Source organism: Agaricus bisporus (genome assembly GCF_000300575.1).
Source record: "Agaricus bisporus var. bisporus H97 unplaced genomic scaffold AGABI2scaffold_3, whole genome shotgun sequence".
In the NCBI taxonomy this organism is placed as follows: domain Eukaryota; kingdom Fungi; phylum Basidiomycota; class Agaricomycetes; order Agaricales; family Agaricaceae; genus Agaricus; species Agaricus bisporus.
Genome location: NW_006267366.1, coordinates 957,267 through 977,061, shown reverse-complemented (window position 1 = coordinate 977,061; position 19,795 = coordinate 957,267). Strand labels below are relative to the sequence as shown.

The following is a 19,795-nucleotide window of genomic DNA, read 5'->3' as shown; positions in this document are numbered from 1 at the left end:
CAGCTTCGTCATCCGAGTCAGAGTCATTACCAGCTAAGTCTGGTTGTTTGAGCTTCCACCATTGACCAGGAGGCTTCTGAACTCGCCCAGTACGTCTAGGAATGTGAGGGGGCTCAAGAGGCGCTCCGGCAGTAGGAGGAGTCACTGGGAGTGGTGCATGGATTTGTGGAGGAGTGACTGGAGGAATCACGGGAGGAATCACAGGAGGAATCAATGGAAGAGGTGGTAGAGGTAGAACTGGCTTCTCTTCAGGAGGAACTGAAGCGGACGGAGTGGGAGTCTTAGGACGAGCAGGAGGGAAGTGATTATCACCCCCTTCATCCTGTAGAGGTGGCAGTCCCGAGTATGAAGATGTATCATTAGGAATTTGTAGTGACTCTGGTATGCAAGCAAATGACGGGACAGCCTCGAGTTGGGCTTTGGAAGTGCCTGGAAAGTATCTCTCGTCAAAGTCAGCTCTCTTGGAGATCACGGTTCGCTTTGTGACTGGGTTGTAGAACTTCCAGCCTTTGTAGCCAGCCGGATAGCCTATAAAGACACACTTCTCATAGTGAGGCTGGAGAGAATTGCGCTTATCTCGTTGTACATGGACATAGGAAGTGCACCCCCAGACCCGGAGATGTGAGACATCAGGTTTTCGCTTATAGAAAGCTTGGAAGGGAGTGGTGCCCGAAAGCGAAGCAGTAGGAAGCATATTCCAGACATGGACCATAGACGAGATACATTCACCCCAGAAAGACCCAGGTAGCCGAGATTCCGAGAGCATAGCAGTGATCCTCTCTCCCATAGTCCTATTAGCCCGTTCAGCAAGTCCGTTCTGCTGAGGCCGGTTCCGAGTTGAGTGACCTCTCTCGATGCCAGCAAGCTCAGTAAAGCTTTTTAAAGCATTAGACATGTATTCACCTCCCTTGTCATCCTGTAGTGCTCGCAGTTTGACTCCGAGTTGAGTCTCAGCCCAGGATTTGTAGACTTTGAAGGCTTCAAATGCCTCCGACTTTGCTTTAAGCAGATAGACTGCCCGGAAACGTGTCGCGTCGTCAATGAAGGTGATCCAGTACTTGTAGCCTGAGTGTGAAGCGACTGGGAGCAGTCCGTGAAGATCTGAATGCACTAGCTCGAGAGGAGAGCGATTGTGATTCAAAGAGGAGGGAAAAGGAAGAGAATGCATCTTGCCAGCCAGACACGGCTCACAGATAGAGTCAGGGGACGAGTTGGACTCGAGTTTGAGGCCGGAAACTAGATCCTTACTGATCATAGACTTCACATCAGCGTAGTTGTGATGAATAAAGCGACGATGCCATAGCGAGAGGTCAACCGGGAGAGTAGAGACAGAGAAAGCAGTCTCAGAAGTGAGTGTTGAGCCGTCGAGCTCAGCAGAGTTGTTAGAATGGATGGTGGCCGTGAAAAGCGAAATCCCTTTGCATTGGAAGCCAATAGATTGAGCGGAGATAGTGATATTGAAGCCCTTGTGTCGGGCAAGGTAGAGACATGATAAGAGATTACTCCTGAGGTCAGGAACATGAAGGACTCTCGTAAACTCGACCGCTCTAGTCTCTTTTCCATTCACCACCGGTTGAAAGACAACAGACCCTACACCAGCTGAATAGACAGTAGAGTTGTCAGCAAGACAGATAGGAATACGATGAGGGGAGTAGGATTTGAACCAATGGCGGTGAGGAGTCATGTGGGATGTAGCACCAGTATCAGCCAGCCAGAAAAAGTCAGCATCAAGCTGTAGTGGCGAGGATGGTGAGGAAGAGGATGAGGGAGAGGATGAGGGAGAGGAATAAGCACCAAGAGCGGACGCTCTCAGTGGAATATCAGAGCCAGGAGAGCCAGTACCAGTAGAAACATCCCTAGGAGGAGTGGGTGGTGTCTTGACAGCTGGAAGAGCTGCACCTATCCCACTCAGATGGCCAAGTGGCCCTTTGACATTACTTTTAGATGTTCCAGGCAGTCTGGAGCGCTCCTGAGCGCGTCTTTTCGCGTTTTTTCGCTTCCTGCACCTCCTAGACATGTGCCCTACCCTTCCACAAAAGGAACAGAGTGTGGAGAGGGTGTATGGCTGTCAGAGCGAGTTGTGGTCGATGTAGAGGCTCTCAGACGCGTTGGATCGAAATGGTGCCCCAGGCATAGGGAGCGTGTGTGCGCGATTGCGAGGCAGGCCATAGACGTCGATTTGAGTGCAGGGGAAGGGATAGAAGTTGAGATATAGAGGGGAAAATGGTAGAAGATGGTAAAAAACGCGTTTTGAAGGCTGTTAGAAGCCGGGGCCCATAGCCTGTTAAAGGTAGAACGATAGAGGTTGCAGTGGCGATCCTAACGAGCTTAGAAGCGAGTCAATCGGATAGGAACTGATTGAACAATCCTAGGGACAACTGTGGATACACTGTAAGAAGCTATATTGTGTTCTAATAACTTGTACTCACCTGTGGATACACTGTAAGAAGCTAAGGCCTCTGAAGCGTCCACAGGGGAGTTCAACCATACATGACTAAGCTATCATGTGACTACAACACCCGGATATCTCTAAGTCCACCAATAGCCAAATGTAGACTGCTTGCTCACACTCTAACACACCCCCTTGATCTAGCCAGTCTACTCAAGTCCTAATAGAGGAACAGCAACTCAACTACCTTCTTTGCCACAGCCTTGGTTAGGATGTCGGCCACTTGCTCGTGAGTCGAAACATATAAAGGATCAATGAGTCCTTCTTCAACAGCCTCCCGGAGCCAGTAAAAGCGGAGGTCCAAGTGTTTCATGCGCCTGTGATGCTCTGGATTCTTGGCTACACTGATTCCTGACTTGTTATCAACGAAGATTGTCGAAGGAAGTGTCAGAGGGAAGCCAAACTCAGTCAGGATATTCGTAGTCCACTTGATCTCCTTGCCAGCCTCGACGGGAGCAACAAACTCAGCCTCGGTGCTCGAGAGAGTCACAAATGGCTGGCGCTTAGAAGACCAACCTACAGCAGCACCCGAGACTAGAGTCACATAACCACCCGTAGCTCGACCTGTAGCTTTGCAAGCACCGTGAGAGGCGTCCGCGTAGGTAGTGAATAGTTCCTCCGAGTCACTAGCTCGATAGACAAGCTTGTAGTGCATAGTGCCAATGAGATAACGGAATAGATGTTTGACTGCAAGCCAGTGAGCTGGAGCTGGGTTCGAGTTGAACCTCCCGAGATAGGAGACAGCATAGGCAATGTCATCGCTTCTTGAACCTGTACCACTACCTTCCTCTTTTGGAAGTCTCAGTGGCCACTAGTTATGAGTCGCAATAAACAATCTGCAATGGACGTTGACGCTGACGGCGACGAAGGCGACTGGTCCGATGACGAAATTCCGGAGGGTATGTACAACACTTCCGTTGGGCGTGCTCTTCTACAGGCGGCGGCTCGTATGGAAGACGAGCTCGAACTTCCTGCAGCGTCTCGTATGACGGCACAAACACCTTCTAGGACTACTGGGTTCCCAGAGTCCTCCCTCACCCCCCTGTCCTACACATCGGCTCCCCGACCGCTGGACAATCCTTCCCCGACGCCGTTTCCGTCGACCCCGACACCGGCACCGACCTCCACCCCCTCCACTGGGCGTTCCCGCGTTCTGACCGCTGGTCAGAAGGGAATGCTCAAACTAGTCAACACCTCGATCATCATGTTGGATGATATCGAGCCCTAACACCCGCTTTATGCGCCGTTTACGGACTGTATACTACGGGCGACATACACTCTCATCAAGCGGCGCGATCTTGATGGGTACAACACCTCCTCCGTCGCTGGCATTGGCTCCTTCAGTGAGCAGCTCGCGAAGATCATCGGAATGGCCGATCCGCCTCCACGGGCATTCGAGCCTACCCCGCCCCCTCCTACTCCCTCGGGTACAGCCACCCCTCGGCCACGGTCTCCGTCGGCCGACATGGACATGACCCCGCGTAAATCGAAGAAGGCGAAGCCAGCACAGCCGACCCCCCCTCCTCCACCCCAGCCACCCATTTTTGGAAAGGACCCTGTCCCTTCCAAGAATAACTCTTACGCCAAGGCCGCTGCCAATCGCCCCTCTAAACAGCAGCCCCCGCCCCGTCCTCAGGCTCCTGCCGCTCCCGCGGCCGTCGCCATCGCCCCTGCGTCCAAGCCTTCGGGCAGAAAGCGTAGGGCTCGTCACACTTGCCACGGCGCTTCGCGTCGCGGCGTGCAACTCACTCCCCCGGCTGGATCTTCAGTCTGCGCCGCTCACGTGTCCCCGGCCATGCTGGCCGAAATCAACACTCACCTCCGGAATGACGTCATGTCTGACATCATTCTTGAACACGCTGAAGACTCTGGATCCGGCATTTTCATAGCCGTGAGCTGAGTCCCCACTTCCTCCGAGACCGCGTGTGTTCTCAAACACATTAGGCGTCTCATCACTGTCGCGGGCGTCGTGCCCATCAAATCCACTCCCGTCACCTCGACTTCCTACCTCAAGGTTATCGACGTGCCCATGATCCCCGCCGAACCTAAGGTTTGGCTATCCACTCAACGCAGCGCTTTCACCAACGCGCTTTCGATTTCGCCGGTTGGCAAGGAGCTTTCCATCGCCATCAAGCACGCTGTTCGTTTTATGCGGACCTCGGCCCACAGTGACACTTGCGTCGCGTGGGTGGACATTTGTGATTCCGTCGCGGGCACTTCGGCCCGCTCCTACATCGGCAAGACGATCATCATCGGCGGTCGGAACTGTCAAATCCGCGGCGCAGCTCCACGGCCCGGCTCTGCCTTGTGCACTCGGTGCATGAGGTGGGGTCATCACTCTTCCGTATGCCGATCAAAAGGTATACGCTGTCCTCTCTGCGGGCTCCCTCACTCCGAAGCCGCCCATCACGAATACTGCGCTCACTCGAAGCGCGATCCAGAAGCACGGTCTTGCGTCAATTGTAGTGCGGCAGGCAAGACTAAACGCGACCACTCTGCAACGGACACTTCGTGTCCGTTTTGGCAGAACCGATTTGATAGGGATTGGCTGAGGCGCCAATTCCCTAAGAAGTGATCAGCGCGTGTCAAACCGCGTTTCGGGGTTAGTAGCCGGGTCGGCCTCCCGTCATTTGTTTTTCATTTTCTTTTATGATTACTTTCCACTTGATATGCTTACGTCTCGTGTTCCGATACTAGGTGTGGTCTGTACCTGACTGTCAGGTTCGTCCCGGGGTCGCATACTGAAGTATCACTCTTTTTCGATCGGACTTTTATTTTTCTTTTTCTCTACGCTAGCGCTTGACCTCGTCGCGCAGGATATGTTTTCTTTCTCTCTTGGTAACGCGTCATGGCAACCTTATTCTCAGCACGTTGTACATAGTGTTCGCATGTACTTATATCGCTGGAATAGAAGGCTCGAACAGCCACTTGATTACAAAAAAAAAAAAAAAAAAAATCTGCAATGGATATTGACACCGCCGGCGACGACAGTGACTGGTCTGATGAGGAAGTTCCGGAGGGTATGTTCAAGTCTTCTCTTGGGCGTGCTCTACTTCAAGCGGCGGGTCGTATGGAAGACGAACTCGAGCTCCCGGCGGCGTCTCGTATGACGGCGCCAACACCTCCTAGGCGTTCTGGGCTCCCAGAACCCTCCTCCTCCCTCACTCCCTTGTCGTACACCTCGGATTTCCGGGGTTACGCCAACCCATCCCCGGCACCGTTTCCGTCGACCCCGACACCGGCACCGACCTCCACCCCCTCCACTGGGCGTTCCCGCGTTCTGACCGCTGGTCAGAAGGGAATGCTCAAACTAGTCAACACCTCGATCATCATGTTGGATGATATCGAGCCCTAACACCCGCTTTATGCGCCGTTTACGGATTGTATACTGCGGGCAACACACACCCTCATCAGGCGTCGCGATCTTGATGGGTACAACACTTCTTCCGTCGCAGGCATCGGCTCTTTCTCTGAGCAGCTCGCGAAGATCATCGGGATGGTCGATCCGCCTCCACGGGCATTCGAACCAACTCCGCCCCCTCCTACTCCCTCGGGTACAGCCACCCCTCGGCCACGGTCTCCGTCGGCCGACATGGATATGACCCCGCGAAAATCGAAGAAGGCGAAGCCGGCGCAGCCGACCCCCCCTCCTCCACCCCAGCCACCTGTTTTTGGAAAGGACCCTGTCCCTTCCAAGAATAACACGTACGCCAAGGCCGCTGCTCGCCGTCCCCCTCAACAGCAGCCTCCGCCCGGCCCTCAGGCTCCCGCCGCTCCCGTGGCCGTCGCCATCGCCCCTGCGTCCAAGCCTTCGGGCAGAAAACGTAGGGCTCGTCACACATGCCACGGCGCTTCGCGCCGCGGCGTGCAACTTACTCCACCGGCCGGATCTTCTGTCTGCGCCGCCCACGTGTCCCCGGCCATGCTGGCCGAAATCAACACTCACCTCCAGAATGACGTCAAGTCTGACGTCATTCTCGAACATGCGGAAGACTCTGGATCCGGCATCTTCATTGCCGCAAGCCGAGTCCCTACTTCCTCCGAGACCGCTTGTGTTCTCAAACACATTCGGCGTCTCATCACCGTCGTGGGCGTCATCCCCATCAAATCCACTCCCGTCACCTTGACTTCCTACCTCAAGGTTATCGACGTGCCTATGATCCCCGCCGAGCCGAAGGTTTGGCAGTCCACTCAACGCAGCGCGTTCACAAACGCGCTTTCAATTTCGCCGGTTGGTAAGGAGCTCTCCATTGCCATCAAGCACGCTGTCCGTTTCATGCGGACCTCGGCTCATAGCGACACGTGTGTTGCTTGGGTCGACATATGCGACTCCGTCACGGGCACTTCGGCCCGCTCCTACATCGGCAAGACGATCATCATCGGCGGTCGGAACTGTCAAATCCGCGGCGCAGCTCCACGGCCCGGCTCTGCCTTGTGCACTCGGTGCATGAGGTGGGGTCATCACTCTTCTGTATGCCAATCAAAAGGCATCCGCTGTCCCCTCTGTGGGCTCCCTCATTCCGAGGCCGCCCATCAAGAATACTGCGCCCATTCCAAGCGCGAACCCGACGCCCGGTCTTGTGTCAACTGCAGTGCGGCAGGCAAGACGAAGCGCGACCACTCTGCAACGGACACTTTGTGTCCGTTCTGGCAGAACCGATTTGATAGGGATTGGCTGAGGCGCCAATTCCCTAAGAAGTGATCAGCGCGCATCAAACCGCGCTTCGGGGTTAGTAGCCGGCTTGGCCTCCCATCATTCATTTTCATTTTTCTATGACTATTCTCCGCTTGATTTTATCTTGGTCTTGCGTTCCAGTACTAGGTATAGTTCGTGCTTGGCTGTTTGATTCGTTCCGGGGCCGCATACTGAAGTACTACTCTTTTTTGATTGGACTTTTATTTTTTCTTTTTCTCTACGTTAGCGCTTGACCTTGTCGCGCAGGATATGTTTTCTTTCTCTCTTGGTAACGCGTCATGGCAACCTTATTCTCAGCACGTTGTACATAGTGTTCGCATGTACTTACATTATCTCCCACACATTCCAATGTCTTACGAACTCGATCGACTCATGTAGGAAGATCGGCCCGACTAATGGAGGAAGCCTCTTCTCTTTTCTCCTTTTATTCTCCGCATCTCTAGCCAACTCTAACTCTCTCCTGTATGCCGGCCAGCTTTCGTCTGCAAGTCGCGGCAGTTCCGGTGGTTCGAAACTGAACGCTTGGGGATTGTCTTGGAGGAACAGAATGAGTCCACGTATAGTAGTGATACCGTCCAAGTCGTAATGATTGATCCGCCTCACGAACAAAGGACAGACCATTAGTAAATGTTGTCGTGTCTCCGGTGTCTTGAGATCGCATTGGCATGATTTGTAAGGTTCGTTTGGGAAGAACCTCACTCTATATTCCCCTATCGGTGCGTGGTTGCACATAACTCGCATAAGTCTAGCAAAGAGTGGCGAATTGTCGGCAGCTTTGACTCCTTGATAATTTTGGAACCATGGACCGCCTTGAAGATGACTTGGAAGTACTTCGCTGCCTTCCTTGTCAGTAATTTCATACCAGCTGTTACCTTTGAAACAAGACTGGATATGATATGATGAACCTTGCATTTGCGAGCGGACCAAAGGCCCTGAGCGCGTTCCTATACCATCCAAAGACGGCATGTGTGGTGGCGGCTCGCTTGATGCGTGCGCGCTTCGCTTCTTGAACTGTAACCACTACCTTCCTGTTTGGGAAGTCTCAGTGTTTTATACTCGAGTAGCAATACATTACATTCTACGATGGATACGCGCGAGGACTATGAGGACTCGGGCGACTGGTCTGACGAAGGAGAGATTCCGGAAGGTATGTTCAACAGTTCGGTTGGACAGGCCCTTCTACGTGCTGCGAGGAACATGGAAGATGAACTCGAGCTCCCGGCGGCGTCCCGCATGACGACGCCACATCCTGCTAGGACTCCTTCGGAGTCCTCCCTCACCCCCCTATCCTACACTTCGGTCCCCGTCCCGTTGGATAACCGCTCCCCGACGCCGTTTCCGTCGACCCCGACACCGGCTCCTACCTCCACCCCTTCCACTGGGCGTTCCCGTACTCTGACCGCTGGTCAGAAGGGAATGCTCAAGCTTGTCAACACCTCGATTGTCATGCTTGACGACATCGAGCCCGAACACCCGCTGTATGCGCCGTTTACGGACTGTATACTGCGGGCGGCACATGTACTCATCAAGCGGCGCGATCTTGATGGATACAAAACCTCCTCCGTCGCGGGCATCGGCTCATTTTCTGAGCAGCTCGCGAAGATTATCGGCTCGGTCGATCCGCCCCCACGGGCATTCGAGTCAACCCCGCCCCCTCCCACTCCCTCGGGTACAGCCACCCCTCGGCCACGGTCTCCATCGGCCGACATGGACATGACCCCGAGGAAATCTAAGAAGGCGAAGCCGGCACAGCCGACCCCCCCTCCTCCACCCCAGCCACCCGTTTTTGGGAAGGACCCTGTCCTCCCCAAGAATAACTCTTACGCCAAGGCCGCTGCACGCCGTCCCCCTCCGCAACGACCTCCGCCCCGCCCCCAGGCTCCCGCCGCTTTCGCGGCTCCCGCCCCCACCACCCCTGCGTCCAAGCCTTCGGGCAAAAAACGTAGGGCCCGTCACACGTGCCACGGCGCTTCGCGTCGTGGCGTGCACCTCACTCCCCCGGCCGGATCCTCTATCCGTGCTGCCCACGTGTCCCCGGCCATGCTGGCCGAGATCAACCAACACCTCAAGGATGACGTCAGTTCTGACGTCATTCTCGAGCACTCCGAGGACTCCGGATCCGGCATATTCATTGCCGCAAGCCGAGTCCTTAACTCCTCCGAGACCGCATGTGTGCTCAAACACATACGGCGTCTCGTCACCGTCGCGGGCATCGTGCCCATCAAATCATCCCCCGTCACCTCGACTTCTTTCCTCAAAGTAATCGACGTACCCATGATCCCCGCCGAGCCGAAGACTTGGCAGTCCGCCCAACGCAGCGCCTTCAGCACAGCGCTTGCAATCTCGCCAGTCGGAAAGGAGTTATCCGCCGTCCTCAAGCACGCCGTCCGCTTCATGCGGACATCAGCCCACAGTGACACTTGTGTCGCGTGGGTTGACATTCACGATTCCGTAGCGGGCACTTCGGCCCGCTCTTTCATCAACAAAACGATCGTCATCGGCGGTCGAAACTGTCAAATCCGAGGCGCAGCACCCCGGCCCGGTTCCGCTTTGTGCACTCGGTGCATGAGGTGGGGCCATCACTCTTCGGTATGCCGTTCCAAAGGCATCCGCTGCCCCCTCTGCGGGCTTCCCCACTCCGAGGACGCCCACCCCATTTACTGCGCCCATTCCAAGCGCGACCCCGACGCCCGGTCTTGCGTCAACTGCTGTGCGGCAGGCAAGACGAAGCGCGACCACTCTGCAATGGACACTTCGTGTCCGTTCTGGCAGAACCGATTCGACAGGGATTGGCTGAGACGCCAATTCCCTAAGAAGTAATCAGCGCGCGTCAAAACGCGTTTCGGGGTTAGTAGCCTAACGGCCTCCCAACTTTCATTTTCATTTTCTATGTCTATTTTCCGCCTGATTATATTTCAGTCTCGCGTTCCGGTACGTACTATGGTCTGTGTTCGACTGCGACATGTGTCCGGGGCCGCATAAGTATGTACCACTCTTTTTCGATCGAACTTTTATTTTTTTCTTCTTCTCTACGCTAGCGCTTGACCTCGTCGCGCAGGATATGTTTTTCTTTTTCTCTTGGTAACGCGTCATGGCAACCTTATTCTCAGCACGTTGTACATAGTGTTCGCATGTACTTATATCGCTGGAATAGAAGGCTCGAACAGCCACTTGATTACAAAAAAAAAAAAAAAAAAAAAAAGCTCGCTTGATGCGTTCCCGAGTCCTGAGCGCATTCCTATACCATCCGAAGACGGCATGTGTGGTGGCGGCTCGCTCGGCGTGCAGACTCCTTGTTGGAAACCGGTTTGCCATAAGTGAATGGCGTCTCGCGTTGTTTTCTGTCTCGTGTAGTGATAAGAGGCAGATTGAGGGAATGAGAGAGAGCGCTCTGTAAATGTCCTTGCGGTCTCCGCTGAATAGTATGCTCTTTGAGCCAACGGCTGTAACATTCCCGAGTCTTCTGTATAAGTACCCGGAGCCGTGGCCCATGTTTTATTAAAGCCTTGCACTTCAATATCGACCTCTGGGAAGTCTGTAGCAATGGCGTCGAAGGCTAGGGATACAGCAATGGAAAGCTGTGATCCGAGCGGTTTGGAGTTTGTTGACATCAAGTTCTTGACGATCAACTGGGACGTAGTGTAGAGGATGACCTTGGAAATAGGCCATCCCTTTTGGAGCTTCTTATGCGCTTTGATTAATGCCAGAAATGTAGACCATCCGACAATTGTTTCATTGTTGACCCGCCTTCCAGCGGCCCTCGTTTTAGAAGTTATGGCTTGTCCTTTGAAGACTGTGACAAGCGCGATATGCGAGTGAGTTTGATGCGGCACGGGCACGCTTGGATCGAACTTGTGTTTGACGCCAGCTGTAAACAGATGCAAGGCGTTCGGTTCCGTAGATGGAGCTGTCGGAGCGAAGCCTAGAGTAGCCAATGCCTTCAAGAACACTCCGGAGTTTCTTATTCCACTGTCTGGCAGCCTGCTTGAGGCCATAAAGCGATTTACGGAGCCGAAAGACCATGTTAGGACTACCAATGTGATAGCCCTCGGGTTGGCGCATATAGATCTCCTCTTCAAGTTCTCCATAGGTGAAGGCAGAAGAGATGTCGACTGAGCGCATTTTGTAGCCTTCTCTAGCTGCAAGGGCAACAATGAGGCGTAGTGACGCAGGACGGAATGTAGGGGCAAAGACCTCGGTGAAGTCGAATCCTGGACGTTGGGAATAGCCCTTAGCAACGAGACGAGCCCGGTAGCGCTCAATTGAGCTGTCGGCAAGTCGTTTGACTTTGAACACCCAGCCAGAGTTGACTACCTTCTTACCTGGAGGCAGTTCCATGAGCTCCCAAGTTCCGTTAGCCTCGAGATTGAATATCTCAGTGTTACAAGCCTCAGTCCAGCAATCCGAGTCAGGAGACTTCATAGCTAGTCTATAACTCCAGGGATCAGCACCCGAAACGGCTCCAGCAAACTCGACTTTGTTAGAGTGAGCAAGCAGTCTACAAGTGTAGTTGGTGGACTTAGATATATGCGGACGAGTTTAGTCACATGATAGCTTAGTCATGTATGGTTGAACTCCCCTGTGGACGCTTCAGAGGCCTTAGCTTCTTACAGTGTATCCACAGGTGAGTACAAGTTATCAGAACACAATACAGCTTCTTACAGTGTATCCACAGTTGTCACTAGGATTGCTCAGTCAATTCCTGTCCGTTTGCCTCGTTTCTAGGACCGTTAGACTCGCCACTGCGTCGCGTACATTCTACGTTCAACAGACGTCACAGAACTCAGAGTCAGCTAGCAGAGCAGCTTCGTCGTCAGAGTCAGAGTCATTACCAGCTAAGTCTGGTTGTTTGAGCTTCCACCATTGACCAGGAGGCTTCCGAACTCGCCCAGTACGTCTAGGAACGTGAGGGGGTTCAAGAGGCGCTCCGGCAGTAGGAGGAGTCACTGGGAGTGGTGCATGGATTTGTGGAGGAGTGACTGGAGGAATCACAGGAGGAATCACAGGAGGAATCAATGGAAGAGGTGGTAGAGGTAGAACTGGCTTCTCTTCAGGAGGAACTGAAGCGGACGGAGTGGGAGTCTTAGGACGAGCAGGAGGGAAGTGATTATCACCCCCTTCATCCTGTAGAGGTGGCAGTCCCGAGTATGAAGATGTATCATTAGGAATTTGTAGTGACTCTGGTATGCAAGCAAATGACGGGACAGCCTCGAGTTGGGCTTTGGAAGTGCCTGGAAAGTATCTCTCGTCAAAGTCAGCTCTCTTGGAGATCACGGTTCGCTTTGTGACTGGGTTGTAGAACTTCCAGCCTTTGTAGCCAGCCGGATAGCCTATAAAGACACACTTCTCATAGTGAGGCTGGAGAGAATTGCGCTTATCTCGTTGTACATGGACATAGGAAGTGCACCCCCAGACCCGGAGATGTGAGACATCAGGTTTTCGCTTATAGAAAGCTTGGAAGGGAGTGGTGCCCGAAAGCGAAGCAGTAGGAAGCATATTCCAGACATGGACCATAGACGAGATACATTCACCCCAGAAAGACCCAGGTAGCCGAGATTCCGAGAGCATAGCAGTGATCCTCTCTCCCATAGTCCTATTAGCCCGTTCAGCAAGTCCGTTCTGCTGAGGCCGGTTCCGAGTTGAGTGACCTCTCTCAATGCCAGCAAGCTCAGTAAAGCTTTTTAAAGCATTAGACATGTATTCACCTCCCTTGTCATCCTGTAGTGCTCGCAGTTTGACTCCGAGTTGAGTCTCAGCCCAGGATTTGTAGACTTTGAAGGTTTCAAATGCCTCCGACTTTGCTTTGAGCAGATAGACTGCCCGGAAACGTGTCGCGTCGTCAATGAAGGTGATCCAGTACTTGTAGCCTGAGTGTGAAGCGACTGGGAGCGGTCCGTGAAGATCTGAATGCACCAGCTCAAGAGGAGAGCGATTGTGATTCAAAGAGGAGGGAAAAGGAAGGGAATGCATTTTGCCAGCTAGACACGGCTCACAGATAGAGTCAGGACATGAGTTAGACTCGAGTTTGAGGCCGGAAACTAGATCCTTACTGATCATAGACTTCACATCAGCATAATTGTGATGAATGAAGCAACGATGCCATAGCGAGAGGTCAACCGGGAGGGTAGAGACAGAGAAAGCAGTCTCAGAAGTCACAGTTGAGCCGTCGAGCTCAGCAGAGTTGTTGGAATGGATGGTGGCCGTGAAAAGCCATGTGCCCTTATGTTTGAAGTCAATGGAGTGAGAGGAGATGGTGATATTGAAGCCCTTGTTACGGGCAAGGTATAGACATGATAACAGATTGCTCCGGAGAGCCGGGACATGCAGAACTCTAGTCAACTCGACTGCTCTGACCACCTTTCCATTCACAACAGGCTCAAAGACTACAGATCCCACCCCCGAAGAATAGACAATAGAGTTGTCAGCTAGTCGGATGGGGATTTTGTGACTGGTATATGACTTGAACCAGTGCCGGTGAGGAGTCATATGAGAAGTGGCCCCTGTATCTGCTAGCCAGTGGAAGTCAGCATCGAGCTGGAGAGGTGTAGAAGGCGAGGGAGATGATGAGGGATAAGGAGTACTTGCATTGCCAGCAAACTCGGACACCCGTTGCGCTTTTTCGGGAGCCTGAGTCAAGCTAGAGCTCCCGGACTCTTCCTGAGCCTTGTTAGCCCTCTTATACGGTGTTCTAGGCTTTTGTGCGTCCTCCTGAGCCCGGGACTTCGCTCTCTCGAAGGTTTTGCATTCAGAGAACTTGTGGCCCTCTCTCCCGCAGAAATCGCAGGTTTTCGTCGTGTTTTGAGAGCCAGAGCGAGCAGCTAGTGCATGGGAGAAGGTAGAGGAGTCCTCATCGCTCCTTGACCTCTTACCACTACCTTCCTCTTTTGGAAGTCTCAGTGAAAGTCGTCTAGTCGTAGCAATACATCGTTCCAATGCCCGCTCCGCGTCGCAAGCAACAGTCCGCACCGGCCTCTGCACCATACCCGTCCCGTCCACCATCTCAGGCGCCGCCACCGCCCGCCAATCCAACCGCTCGTCGTCTTCTCGAAGACGACATCGTAACACTTATCGACCCCAAGTATGGTGGTCTAATCACCCTCGCATCTATCCAGCTCGACTCTCATGAGAACCGAGCTATTCTCGACGCCGTTTGCAACCGGGGTATTGCCCCTCAGATTGCCATCTCCAACGCCGCTGCCCGTTCTGAAGGCAAAGGTAATGTCAAAGGGCCCTCTGGCCACTCAACTGGGATCGGTGCAGCCCCTCCGGCTGTCAACACACCGCCCAGTGTTCCTCCCTCATGTGTGCCGACTCCTACGCCGGCTCCACCCATCCCATCCCCTCCTCGTGCACCGTCGCCTTCGGCTTCGGTACTCTCGTCCAAGCGGCCCCTTTTGCCGGGGTCCACCTCGTCTGGCCCCTCTGTCGCTGCCGCTTCGGTATGCAGTGATGATGACTCTTCCATGGCTCTCGACTACGAGGCCGTCACTCCTCGTCCCGGTTCCCCTGCGGCCCCGATCGACAATTCTGAAATTGTTGAGGGAATAAAAGAAAACCTCAATGATGCATTCGATGCCCTCACACTCTTTTCCTACCCCGAATGGAGACAGTATATACTCAAGGGTAACCCAACACTCATGGATAATGAATTCGACATTATCCTTGATCACTTTAAGCATAGATTGAGGAAACTTTCCCCCCTCATCTGCCCCCACCTCTCAGCAGTTGAAGCGCCTGCATCCGCAATTGACGCACCTGCTACACGTGTAAATCCGCGGGACGCACCGCCACAGGCTGACTCAGCCAAGTCCAAACCGCCGAAGAAGAAGGTCCGGGTCGATCCGGCTCCTTCCTCTGACGTCACCCCTCCGGCAATGGCCCCACTCATAGAAGTGGATGAGCCGGCCGCTCCACCTTCAGCGTCTGGGAAGGCGCCCACCAAACCCCTTCCCGTCCCAAGTTCTAAGCGCGCGCCTGCACCCAAAGACGCCGCTCCAGTTTCCTTCCGCGCTCCTTCGGCGCCTCGCAAGAGACGCCAAGGCAAGCACACAGCACACGGCGCTTCGCGCCGTGCCATTATCCTGACGCCGCCTGCGGACTCTCCGGTTACAGCGGCCTCTTTCACTCCCGAGGTTATTAATAATCTCAACCGACTTCTCAAGAGTGACGTCAAGTCTGACGTCGTTCTCACTCATGCCTCGGTCGAAGGCAACGGCATCTGTATTGCCGCCTCCCGTGTCCCCTCCCCCACCGAAATCGCGTTCGTGCTCAAGCACGTTCGGCGGATCTTCCCGAGTCCGAATGTCCCCATCGGCCACTCCCCCATCACGTCGACTTCGTACCTGAAGATCATCGATATTCACCACGTGCCCGCTTCCTCTAAGGAATGGGCGCTCAAGCAACACGAAGCGTTTACTAATGCTCTCAACAAGTCCCCGGTTGGCGCTTCGCTGGCCAAATTAATCAAACACAAGCCGCGCTTCATGCGCGCTTCGCCTCACTCCGACTCATGCTGGGCATGGGTTGACATCCATGACACGGTGTCGGGCTCCAACGCTCGGCTCTACCTTTCCAAGTTCATCTCCGTTGGTGGAGTGAACTGTCAAATCAAGGGCGCTCGCCCTCATTCCGGCTCCGTCCACTGCGCTCGCTGCCAGAGGTGGGGTCATCATTCAGATCAGTGTCATGCCAAATGTGCGCGCTGTTCCCTTTGCTCCGGCCCCCACACAGAGGCCAACCATTTCAAGTGCGTCGACGCTAAGCGCGTTGACGTTCGCCAATGCGCAAACTGTACCGTGGCTAAACGCCCAGCGGACAAGCGCTGTCATTCCGCTACGGACTCGAAGGTTTGTCCGTTTTGGAAAAATAGGTTCGATCGTGCCTGGCTCAAACGCCAGTTCCCCGCGCGGTCGACTTAGGAGGACAGACAGCCGTCGCCGGGTTGGGTCGGTGGATTCTGATGGAGAACTGGGAAGGTTGTGTAGCGGTATAGGAGGGAGAAACGGTAGTGGTGAGGACAAGACTTTCTGAGGATCTAAAGTTACTTTGAGTATGCCTCAATTTTTCACTTTCATATTTGATATGTTTGATTCCGCAAAAGGGACTGCGAGTGCCCTAGTGTTCCGGTATTATGTAGGATGTATTGCCTGACTGCTTGGTTTTATCCCGGGGCCTCTTACGTATGTATCAATGTCTTGATCTGTTTTCTTTTTCTTTTTCTCTTTCTCGATAGCGCTTGACCTCGTCGCGCTGGATACGGTTTTGTAGATAGAATACTGTAGTTCTGGGCCTCTGTAAACTGGCGAGGGTAGAAAGCCGCGGGAACGTGTCGTGATACCCGATGTATGAATTAGTATTGAAATATACTCTGTTGTAGAGGAGTCCTGAGCGCGTTTTTTGCGTTGTAAGTCCTCTGTAACAAAGGCCTGGTGGACTGTAGTCTTGTCCAGCTTGTCCATAAGCAGTAGGGACGATGTGAAGCCGGAAAACGCGTCCGGGAGCGCTCTGATGAGAGCCATAGAGGCTAGCTCATCATCTAGCTGCTCTAGAGTGAAGGAAGAGGGGCGGAGTTCCTTGATTTTTCGTTTAGAGCTCTCTACTCTGTTGATAAGGGATTGGAGGGACTCCTCCTCGAGTTTTCGGATGGAAAAGAGGTCATCATAGGCATTGAATCGCATTCCAGCCCTCTTCTGACGATGTACAGCCTCTAGAGCCTCCCACATCTTCACAGGACTGTCCTGGATGCCCTGGAAGTGGATTCTCTGCTCCTGCTCCACCATAAGGTACAGCCAGCCGCCTTCTGCCTGCCAGAGACAAGTCTCCAGAGCCCAGAGGCTCTCAGCCATGCCTCCATCTCTCCAGACCATGTGGAGTAGTTCTCCTCGTTGAGTTTAGCGAACGTTGGCGATCCGGAAGCCATAGGAGTCGAAATGAGGGCAGGGGAAGTGAAAGAAGTTGAAGGGCAGGAAAGATGATTGGGGAAGAGCTGTGGTTGTTGAAGTAAACGTCGTTTTTAAAGCGTTAGAAGCCGGGGCCCATAACCTGTCAAACGTAGGATGTACGCGACGCAGTGGCGTGTCTAACGGTCCTTAAAACGAGGCGAACGGACAGGAACTGATTGAGCAATCCTAGGGACAACTGTGGATACACTGTAAGAAGCTATATTGTGTTCTAATAACTTGTACTCACCTGTGGATACACTGTAAGAAGCTAAGGCCTCTGAAGCGTCCACAGGGGAGTTCAACCATACATGACTAAGCTATCATGTGACTAAACTCGTCCGCATATATCTAAGTCCACCAATAACACTTGTAGACTGCTTGCTCACTCTAACATCAACAACCAAGTGTAGACTGCTTGCTCACACTCTAACACTACCAGAGCCACTACCACTTCCTAATGATACATCGTCATACTCGGGACTGCCACCTCTACAGGATGAAGGGGGTGATAATCACTTCCCTCCTGCTCGTCCTAAGACTCCCACTCCGTCCGCTTCAGTTCCTCCTGAAGAGAAGCCAGTTCTACCTCTACCACCTCTTCCATTGATTCCTCCTGTGATTCCTCCCGTGATTCCTCCAGTCACTCCTCCACAAATCCATGCACCACTCCCAGTGACTCCTCCTACTGCCGGAGCGCCTCTTGAACCCCCTCACATTCCTAGACGTACTGGGCGAGTTCGGAAGCCTCCTGGTCAATGGTGGAAGCTCAAACAACCAGACTTAGCTGGTAATGAATCTGACTCGGATGACGAAGCTGCTCTGCTAGCTGACTCTGAGTACTGTGAAGTCGAGTTTGCTGGAGCCGTTTCGGGTGCTGATCCCCGGAGTTATAGACTAGCTATGAAGTCTCCTGACTCGGATTGCTGGACTGAGGCTTGTAACACTGAGATATTCAATCTCGAGGCTAACGGGACTTGGGAACTAATGGAACTGCCTCCAGGCAAGAAGGTAGTCAACTCTGGCTGGGTCTTTAAAGTCAAACGACTTGCCGACGGCTCTATTGAGCGCTACCGGGCTCGTCTCGTTGCTAAGGGCTATTCCCAACGTCCTGGATTCGACTTCACTGAGGTCTTTGCACCCACATTCCGTCCTGCCTCGCTACGCCTCATTATTGCTCTTGCAGCTAGAGAAGGCTACAAAATGCGTTCAGTCGACATCTCCTCTGCCTTTACTTATGGGGAACTCGAAGAGGAGATCTATATGCGCCAACCCGAGGGCTATCACATTGGTAGTCCTAACATGGTCTTTCGGCTGCGTAAATCGCTTTATGGCCTCAAGCAGGCTGCCAGGCAGTGGAATAAGAAACTCCGGAGTGTCCTTGAAGGCATAGGCTACTCTAGGCTTCGCTCCGACAGCTCCATCTACATCTACTCCAAAGGTGACATCAAGGTCATTGTACCTATCTTCATTGACGACATTACTTTTGTCTCGAAGAGTGATGCAGCTATGACTTCGGCAGTCACTGAGCTCTCGAAACACTTCAAACTCCGTGATCTCGGGTCTACCACTCTTCTGCTAGGCATTCAGGTGAAGCAGGATCGCTCTAATCACACTATCTCCCTCTCACAGGAGCACTACATCAAGGAGCTCCTAGAACGCTTCAATATGGATGATGCTAATCCTCTATCCACTCCCCTCGCTCCGGGCTCTGAACTCTCTGACATTATTCCTTCACTCGAGGATCAGGCTGAGATGAAGGCAGTTCCCTACCTCAATGCTGTAGGTGCTCTTCAGTATCTCGCCACTATGACTCGTCCCGACATTGCCTATGCTGTCTCCTATCTCGGGAGGTTCAACTCGAACCCAGCTCCGGCTCACTGGCTTGCAGTCAAGCACTTGTTCCGCTATCTCATTGGGACTATGCACTACAAGCTAGTCTACCGAGCTAGTGACTCTGAGGAACTCTTCACTACCTACTCGGACGCCTCTCACGGAGCCTGCAAGGCTACAGGTCGAGCTACGGGTGGTTATGTGACTCTAGTCTCGGGAGCTGCTGTGGGCTGGTCTTCTAAGCGCCAGCCATTTGTGACTCTCTCGAGCACTGAGGCCGAGTTTGTTGCTGCCGTCGAGGCTGGCAAAGAGATCAAGTGGACTAGGAATATCCTGACTGAGTTTGGCTTCCCTCCGACACTCCCTTCGACTCTCTTCGTTGATAACAAGTCAGGAATCAGTGTAGCCAAGAATCCAGAGCATCACGGACGCATGAAACACCTTGACCTGCGCTTTTACTGGCTCCGGGAGGCTGTTGAAGAAGGACTCATAGATCCTTTGTATGTTTCTACACACGAGCAAGTGGCCGACATCCTTACCAAGGCTGTGGCAAAGAAGGTAGTTGAGTTTGCTGTTCCTCTATTAGGACTTGAGTAGACTGGCTAGATCAAGGGGGTGTGTTAGAGTGTGAGCAAGCAGTCTACACTTGGCTGTTGATGGACTTAGAGATATCCGGGTGTTGTAGTCACATGGTAGCTTAGTCATGTATGGTTGACACAACGCTCCTTGACCTCTTACCACTACCTTCCTCTTTTGGAAGTCTCAGTGCTAGTCGTCTAGTCGTAGCAATATATCCAGTATCATGCCCGCTCAACGCAAGAAACAGTCCACACCGGCCCCTACGCCACACCCGTCCCGTCCCCCGTCTCAGGCGCCGTC

At 53.3% G+C, this 19,795-nt stretch overlaps 7 protein-coding genes across 7 annotated transcripts; 5 read left to right on the top strand and 2 right to left on the bottom strand.

Moving 5' to 3' along the window:
* Positions 1 to 3,290: 3,290 nt before the first annotated feature.
* On the top strand, positions 3,291 to 3,677 carry AGABI2DRAFT_116136 (hypothetical protein; the record flags this gene model as incomplete). Its single annotated transcript, XM_006459112.1, has 1 exon — positions 3,291 to 3,677. One exon carries the CDS (start codon positions 3,291 to 3,293, stop codon positions 3,675 to 3,677), a length of 387 nt encoding a protein of 128 aa, XP_006459175.1.
* A 765-nt stretch (positions 3,678 to 4,442) lies between these two features.
* AGABI2DRAFT_66067 (hypothetical protein) lies at positions 4,443 to 5,024 on the top strand (the record flags this gene model as incomplete). The annotated part of the gene is made up of 1 exon (XM_006459111.1): positions 4,443 to 5,024. A coding segment is annotated over one exon (582 nt), but the record flags the coding sequence as incomplete, so codon positions are not given.
* Positions 5,025 to 5,411: 387 nt separating this feature from the next.
* Positions 5,412 to 7,151, top strand: AGABI2DRAFT_116134 (hypothetical protein; the record flags this gene model as incomplete). The annotated part of the gene is made up of 2 exons (XM_006459110.1): positions 5,412 to 5,782; positions 5,864 to 7,151. 2 exons carry the CDS (start codon positions 5,412 to 5,414, stop codon positions 7,149 to 7,151), a joined length of 1,659 nt encoding a protein of 552 aa, XP_006459173.1.
* A 318-nt stretch (positions 7,152 to 7,469) lies between these two features.
* On the bottom strand, positions 7,470 to 8,111 carry AGABI2DRAFT_116133 (hypothetical protein; the record flags this gene model as incomplete). Its single annotated transcript, XM_006459109.1, has 1 exon — positions 7,470 to 8,111. One exon carries the CDS (start codon positions 8,109 to 8,111, stop codon positions 7,470 to 7,472), a length of 642 nt encoding a protein of 213 aa, XP_006459172.1.
* Positions 8,112 to 8,228: 117 nt separating this feature from the next.
* Positions 8,229 to 9,965, top strand: AGABI2DRAFT_116132 (hypothetical protein; the record flags this gene model as incomplete). Its single annotated transcript, XM_006459108.1, has 1 exon — positions 8,229 to 9,965. The coding sequence occupies one exon, from the start codon at positions 8,229 to 8,231 to the stop codon at positions 9,963 to 9,965; it is 1,737 nt and encodes a 578-aa protein (XP_006459171.1).
* A 5,663-nt stretch (positions 9,966 to 15,628) lies between these two features.
* On the top strand, positions 15,629 to 16,063 carry AGABI2DRAFT_66154 (hypothetical protein; the record flags this gene model as incomplete). Its single annotated transcript, XM_006459107.1, has 1 exon — positions 15,629 to 16,063. The coding sequence occupies one exon, from the start codon at positions 15,629 to 15,631 to the stop codon at positions 16,061 to 16,063; it is 435 nt and encodes a 144-aa protein (XP_006459170.1).
* A 210-nt stretch (positions 16,064 to 16,273) lies between these two features.
* Positions 16,274 to 16,924, bottom strand: AGABI2DRAFT_116129 (hypothetical protein; the record flags this gene model as incomplete). The annotated part of the gene is made up of 1 exon (XM_006459106.1): positions 16,274 to 16,924. One exon carries the CDS (start codon positions 16,922 to 16,924, stop codon positions 16,274 to 16,276), a length of 651 nt encoding a protein of 216 aa, XP_006459169.1.
* Positions 16,925 to 19,795: the final 2,871 nt, after the last annotated feature.